This window comes from Talpa europaea (genome assembly GCF_964194135.1).
Source record: "Talpa europaea genome assembly, chromosome: 1".
Lineage (NCBI taxonomy): Eukaryota > Metazoa > Chordata > Mammalia > Eulipotyphla > Talpidae > Talpa > Talpa europaea.
The window spans coordinates 14165717-14173222 of NC_140073.1; the positions used below are offsets into that span (position 1 = coordinate 14165717).

The 7506-nt window shown below is 58.6% G+C and overlaps 1 protein-coding gene across 1 annotated transcript; it reads left to right on the forward strand.

The window, feature by feature from the left end:
• Positions 1 to 2808: 2808 nt before the first annotated feature.
• TP53I11 (tumor protein p53 inducible protein 11) lies at positions 2809 to 6218 on the forward strand (the record flags this gene model as incomplete). Its single annotated transcript, XM_084236007.1, has 6 exons — positions 2809 to 2937; positions 3544 to 3602; positions 3832 to 3880; positions 4254 to 4350; positions 5578 to 5679; positions 6088 to 6218. The coding sequence occupies 6 exons, from the start codon at positions 2809 to 2811 to the stop codon at positions 6216 to 6218; spliced, it is 567 nt and encodes a 188-aa protein (XP_084092133.1).
• Positions 6219 to 7506: the final 1288 nt, after the last annotated feature.

Here is a 7506-nt window from a genome sequence, read left to right on the forward strand (position 1 = left end):
ATCTCCACTGAGCTGGAGGATCAGGGCCCTGGTCACTTGCCCAAAGGCACAGGTTGGTACGGCAGAATCCACAGGTGCCTTTACCCACTGTGCCATTACAGCTCCTGGGATGCCAGGTCCGCTGCTTGAGAGCCCAGGTGGTGGGTTCTGGGTTGGTGTCTTTAGACCCCGTCTTGCCCAAGGGCCTGATGCTCTGCTCCAGGAAGGAACCCCAGGGTAGATGGTGCAGCCTTGGACTTTGCAGTTTCCCTCACCCCTTACTGGCTGGCGGTCCATGTCTGCCCTTCTCTCTGAACAGGGTCTGGAGGTCCTCTCATACCCCTCCCCCTTGCCCTAGCCCTAGCCCGGACCCATTTCCAGCTATTTTGCAACCCTGTGATAACAGAACAATGGCTCTCCCTGCAGCCCTTCCCAGGACCTGCTGGAGTCTCAGGACTTTAACCCAAAGGAGGCTGGACCCCAGAGTTCAAATGCTGGTGACACCCCAGTGGCTTGCAAGGCAGGGATGCAGCTGGGAAGGTGGCTTGGAGCTCAGTGCTCTCTGGAGAGCAGACAGACCAGGCCACACAGCAACCGTGCACTCAGGTGCTCGGGACGGCCGGTGCCTGCATGGCGAACTTGTTTTGTCAACTCTCACTTGGGCCTTAGTTCCTGTAACATGCAAGTTGGAGTGGAGTTACCTGGAGCCTTCCCACCTGGGCGTCCTTGCCGGGGTGGATGCTTTGGGGACCAGATGGGGAGGGACTCGTACTGCCCCTCCAGCAGAGGGTCTTGTTGGTGGCGGAAGCGGATCTTGGCTGTGACTCTCAGCAGCCATGACTCCCCCTGAATCACCAGGAGGCTCAGCAGCTGGTGGGTGATCTAGGCTCTAGGCCCCTCCCTCCCCCCTCCTGTCAGGGCACATTCTCCTTGACAGGGATGCTCTGCAGTCCATCCGTTTCTATGGAAACCAGGCTTCCCAGGAAGGCTATGGGGGAGCTGGAAGAGGCCCCCAGGACCTGCATGGGAATGAGGCCCCAGACCCATTTGATCTGCTGCCAGAGCCAGTCTGGGCAGCTGCCCCCTTAAAGTTATTAATCACTGTCCTTTACGGGGTACGTGCTGGTGCCAGGCCCCTCGACTGCCTGTTCTCATGGTGCCTTTCTGAAACCTGTGAGCTGAGAAGTCTGGTTTTATAAATGAGGAACTGAAGGCTCAGAGAGGTTAAGTAACTTTCCTGAGGTCACAGAACAGTGAAGAGGAAGACTAGGGCTTTGAGTCTGAGTTTGCCCCATCATTAAGACTATGCCCTCCATCTTCCCCTGACATTGTACCCCCAAAGCACCCCCTTTCTCCCTGGCCTGGGTCAGCTTCTGGGGCTTTGCTTGCCTCTGCCCCAGCTTGTCCCCCTTGGTTTTTGGGAACTCTTCAGGGCCTCAGACTCTAGGGCACCCGTGAGGAAGAGCACGGAAGGGCCAGGGCACCGTTCACGAAAGACCCCAATGCCAACATTCCCCTTTATTTCCAAACTCAGGGTGGTCTGCGACCTGCCTGGCTTATCCTTGTCAAAAGCCACATTATCCAACCCCCCGCTGTTTGACTCTATGCTGATTATTTGCTGGGTGATTTGTTTTAAGACACTGGGAGACTCTCAAAAGCCATGTTATCCAAACCCCCGCAATTTGATTCTCTGTGCTGATTATTTGCTGGGTGACTTGTTTTAAGACACTGGGAGACTCTGGAAGTCTGGAAGACGGGAGGTGACCTGGGCGTACTGGCAGCTCTGACTGGACCGGCAGACACGGTGACCGGCTCTGGGGCTGAGGCCTGGCCTGGGAGGGCTGCACACGCAGCTTGGGTCCCAGACAACACCTTGCCTGTGAAGGGGGCTAGTTTTCTGCCTTGCTCAAGGAGATGAGGTGCTGGAGATGCGGGAGACAACAGCCTCTAACTGGCAGTAGGATAGGGAGAACTTGTGTTGAACCCCAGTAAGTTTTGTCTCCTCTTCTTTAAAATGGATGTGAATTATGTCTGTCTTGCAGGGATCTGTAGGACCACCCCAGGACCAGCTTCCAGAAGCCTCTACTGCCCTGAGGTCACACACCTGATCCCCACACAGGCTTCGTACTGACTGAAGACGTGGACGGGGCCTCAGTGCATCCCTGCCTGTCCTCACTTAGCGCAGCACCTGGTGAAGTGTAGGGACCAAGCCAGAGGTAGAGGGGGTGGGGGGGTGGAGGATCTGGGCAGGGTCAGGGGAGCCTGGTGGTGCTGATGGCAGGGAGGGGTCGAGGCCTGGACTGCCAACCCAGAGCCCTGCCTGTGCTCCTGACCACCCTTGCTCTGTGCCACCCACCCACGGGCTTTCTTTCAGTCCTGGCAGGTTTGAAGGAGGTTGTCTGGGTGTCCGAGGGAGGGAGCAGGAATTCCTGCTGGGCAGCAGGAATTATCTGGACAGTATAATTCAGTGGTGGTCCTGTACCCCAGAACTCAGGGTCCAGGTGTGGGCAGATCCTTTCCTCTTCTGGGTGGCAATGCTGACAGGCCTTGGGAGATCCGTCCCAACCCATTTTGTAGATGAGGAAGCTGAAGCCAGAAAGGGGCAGTGACTTGGCCCATTTTGTCATGAAGTTGGGTGCTGAGGGAGCTGAGCCTGCATCTGAGCCCTCAGATTACCTGTCTGGCGTTCTGCCTGCTGCCCCTAGCGGGAGGCTCAGCAGATCCTGGGCCTAGGTCTGCCCTCCTCCACCTCCCCAGGGCTGAAAGCTGGGCAGGCCCCTTCCCTTAGCCCTTTGTCTCCCCTCAGTACCTCTGCACCTCCAGGACAAGATGGCGGCCAAGCAGCCCCCACCTCTCATGAAGAAGCACAGCCAGACGGACCTCGTGAGCCGCCTGAAGACCCGCAAGATCTTGGGTGTGGGAGGCGAGGACGATGATGGGGAGGTTCACCGATCCAAGGTGGGCCTCAGAGGAGGGCCCTGGAGCCGGCCAAGTCCAGGGATCTGCCTATAGCTCCAAGTGCGGGAGCCAGGTGTGGGATGCCATTTGGGGAGAAGAGTAACAGGCCCAGATAACTGCAGGAACCCCAGGACTGAGCTTATTTTCTCAGAATCTTAGTGGAGAATTTGGGGAATAATAACAAAAAGGAAAGTACATTGTTTGAATTCATTGAGTGCTTATTATATATATCCAATATCACACCTTCTGCTTTATCAGCATTATTTAATCTTGCTGACCCCTGCGAGATGGAGACCCAGCTACTAGCCCATTTTGTAGATGGAGAAACAGGCTCAGAGAACAGAAGGAACTTGCTTGAGGCCACACCAGTGAGTGGCGGACCAGGCTTTGAGCCCAGGTCCATAGGCCCCTGCACCTTTGTTCTCAGCCAGTGTATTTTTAGCTTCCCTCAAGCTCTGGAGCTGATGCCTCAGTGTGACCCTCACAGCCGGGGACTTGGTGGTCCTTGGGCATGCAGGGGCCCCGGGGTGGAGGTGGGCTGTGCAGGTGGGTTGGATGTGCAGAGAGCTTTCTTTACCTGGCTGCCCCCACCCTCTGTGTCTGCAGATCAGCCAGGTCTTGGGCAATGAAATCAAGTTTGCTGTTCGGGAGCCTCTGGGGCTCAGGTGAGCATTTACACTTGACTTTGGTTTGTGGAAGGTTATAGGAGGGGCTGCCCAAGCTGCCACCCCCTCAGCCTTGCCCCTGAACCGCCTTACTCTCCATTCCATCCCATCTCACTCCTTCCCTGGAAACCATCCATCCCCGGGCATCTTGGCTGGTGAGGGGAGGGATCCTCTGGGATGGGGGCAGCCTCAGGGGTCTGGCTGTGACCTCCCTCTGCACGCCCCCTAGGGTCTGGCAGCTCATATCTGCTGTGCTCTTCTCTGGCATCGCCATCATGGTGAGTCCCCCCTTACCCCTGGACCTGGCCTTGGTTCTGGTTCCCCCAGCCCTCCTCTGGACCGCTCACTGGGGGCCCTGCTGCCTTTCCGGCATTGCCTGCTCAGGCCCCTCTGTCAGGGCGCTCTGGCTGCTTCTACTTTCCCGGCTCCCGACACTCACGCCTATCTGTGTGCTGCCCTGGAGCGACCCTGTCCCCTGGTCCTGACTCCACTCCTCTCCCCACCCCTGGGAGGTCCAGAGCCTTCGGTCCAGCCTGGAGGGGTGAGAACAGGGCAGTCAAGATTCTGACCCTGCACTGCCCCAGGGACTTCAGCCCCACTCTTGGGGTAAAGATGACCCCTCACCCTGAACCTCGCACCCACTGTCTACAGGCCCTTGCCTTTCCAGACCAGCTCTATGACGCCGTGTTTGATGGAGCCCAGGTGACCAGCAAGACTCCCATCCGCCTCTATGGTGGTGCCCTCCTCAGTGAGTGTCCCTGGGATGGGCTCTGAGGGAGGTGATGGGACCAACCTGGGCTGAGGGGAACGCCCGGGGTTTCCTCTATGCAGGGTTCCCTTAGCCCTGTGTCTGCCGAGGAGTCTGTCTCTTGCTGGGTGCGTGCTGCCATCTTGTGAGCACTCGTGGAGTGCACCCGTGGCTGGGTTTGCTTTTGCCATCATCTGGGGCAAATTCCCCCCCACCCCCAAGCTTTGGGGTACAGAGAGGAATGGGCCCAAACCCTGCTCTCCAGGGCCTCATAAGGCAAAGCCTCTCACACGCTTGGTCTTCTCATTTGAACCACTTCTGTTTCCCCTCTAAGCCGAGTCGCACAGAGTGACAACTTTTAAAACTAGTACAGGTGGTGTCCTTCATCTCCAAGACAGTCTATTGCTCCCTGTTTTCTGTAGCATAGAGGCCCAGCTCCTCCCTGGCATTTAGAGTCTTCCATGGGGTGACTCCTGCTTCCCTTCCTAAAAAGCTGCCTCTTCTACCTCCTGCTGTGGGCCCTGGATCTAACCACACCACCCCATGTGGTCCCCAAACTGGACCTTTGCACCCAGTTTCCTCAGACTCAAGCTGATGCTGCTTCTGCTCTACCTCCGAAGGCCAGCTCAGTATATGGGGCCTGGGGTGGTGGAGCTGGGGAGGCTGCAAGCTCTTCACCCAGGAAGGGAGAACGGGCGCTCTGGGGTTAGGGCTGTTGCAACGAAATGAACGAGCCAGCAGACCCTCTTGAGCGGGGCTTGTGGTTCTTCCACTAGAAAGCCCAGTTTGCCTACCTGCCGCCAGGAAATTCCCTGTGACTCCTTATGGCCTCAGGCTTCCTGTCTGCGGGCGTCCATTTGGAGAGAAAACGCCCGTGAACTCAGGGCTCTGCCAGTGCTGACTTGAGAGAGAACCTGGAGAGGGTGGGTTGTCCAGGCTCAGTTCTCCCATTTTACGGAGATTGAGTCCCCGGGAGGGGACGGGACCTGCCCAGTGTCCCGGAGGGCCTGGGAAGTTACAGGAGCGAGAGTGAGCTTATTGGCTGAGGCGCAGCATTGAGCCTGGCGGGGATGGGATGGGGAGCGGTGGGTGAGTTTGCATTTGAGCCGTGAGTGAGTCTGGGGTGGCAGAAGTCAGGATCCTGACTGTCTTTTGGGTCAGAGAAAAAGGAGGAGGCCACCAGGTGGGCGAGCAGGCGGCCCACCCCGTCTGCCCGCTCACACCCAGGCATCTCTCTGATCATGTGGAACGCTCTCTACACGGCCGAGAAAGTGATCATTCGGTGGACGCTGCTCACGGAAGCTTGCTACTTCGGCGTCCAGTTCTTGGGTGAGTGCTGAGGTGGCCAGCGGGGCAAGGGAGAGACTGATGGGGTATATGAGGGTGAAGGTGGTTTTGCCCCCTCTCCCCTTCACCTTCCAACTCTTGGTACTTGGGTTTCCAGAGAGGAAAAGCTGCCCGAGGGGGAGGGCCTGGTGTGGCTGTGTTTAATATCTGGGCCTGCACACCTGTGCCCACACACCCCACATATACCTGTATCTTCCTGAATAAAAGTGTGTGCCCAGCACAGGTGTGACAGCACACCCAGTGTGTCCACATGCCCCCTGCACCCCTCTGCCTGCCACGTGGGCATAGCTTATCCAGGTGTGTGGGTAGGGAAGGACCCCCGGCTCAGGGTGGGGGGTAGGGCGTACCCCCACTCTCTGACCTCTGTTCCCCTCCAACTGTCTCCCACAGTGGTCACTGCCACGCTGGCCGAGACGGGCCTGGTTTCCCTGGGAATCCTGCTGCACCTGGCCAGCCTCCTTTTTGTCGCCATCAGCATTTACTACTATTACCAAGTCGGCCGAAGACCCAAGAAAGTCTAGCTGCCCGTGCCCGGCCCCCTCGGGGCAGGGAGGTCCTGGGGCCTCAGTTTCCCTTTGGTACCTGGAAGACAGGAAGGACCCTACCTGGGTGGCAGGGGTGGCTGCCTTCCCCATGCCGGACACACCACATAGTGTGGTCTCCGGGTTTGGGGAAGGACTGGCCCTCAGCAACTGTCTCTTCAGCCTACACAGGGACACCTCCTGTTTTTGGGTCTCTTGTCTCTGGCCCCCCTGGACAGATACTGGAGAACTGGTGTCTGGGTGTGGGGCTAAGGTGACCCTTCTTCCGGGCGACCCTTTTGAGAGAGGCTGTGGCTGCCTTCCTGTCCTCCCTCCACACCCTCAGCCAGTGTAGAGCGGAGCAGCTGAACTTGGCTTCTTTCTCTGCCTGGAAAACCCAAGGACTTGACCCTGTGTCCCTGCTCCTGTCTGTGGCCCTGCCCCACCTGGGAGGCACACCCCGTAAGCACACCCCGCCCTGCCCACAGCCCAGCAGCTCTGACAGGCGGCTTTGAGACTGCTCTTCCCGCTCAGGCTCTGTGAGTTGGGCTGCACACACCCAGTGTCGTCCCCACCGGGGATGCTCCCAGCTTCTGGAGGCCCTAAGGAGCCCTCTTCCCCTACTGGCCCAGGCCCAGAGGCCGCCAGAGGCTTCACCACAGGCCCGCCTGGGCATGGACATGATAACCCTGCTGGAGGCCACTGGAAGTGATGGGGTTTGGAGGAGGAAGAAAGCAGCAGTGGCTCTTCCTGATTCTTGGGCCTGCAGGCATGCCCTCCGGGGGCCTCTCCCACACCCCTCCCTGGGGGCTGCGCCCTCTGCACCTGTGGCTCCCGCTGCCCCCAGGGCCTGGCTGCGTAGGATGGGGGCCCTTCAGACTGCGCAGGAAAATAAAAAGGTTGCATCTGGCTTCCTCCTCTCGGCCCCCCATCCCCTTTCCCAATGCCCTGGACTAGGCCCTGGAGCTTCCTCAGAGCAGCGGAGGAGCCGCCCGTCCCTCCCCATGGTCTGTGTGCCCCTCTCCCCCAACTGCCACTTGTTTGTCCCTGCTGTCAGCATTCTCCTTCCCTCTAGCACCCTGGAAATGGCAGCCCCTGTGCCCTGAGGAGGGGTGTGGAGGGAGGGGTGTGGAGAACAGCCCAGGCCTCAGACTTGCTTCCCAGCCAGAAAAATGTGTGGGGCGAGGCTTGGGGAGTGAGAGGGATGATCCATCTGTGCATTCCGGCTCTGGTTATTGACATAGGGGCCTCCCCAGACCCCCTCCCGCACCCCACAGCTGCCACAGCT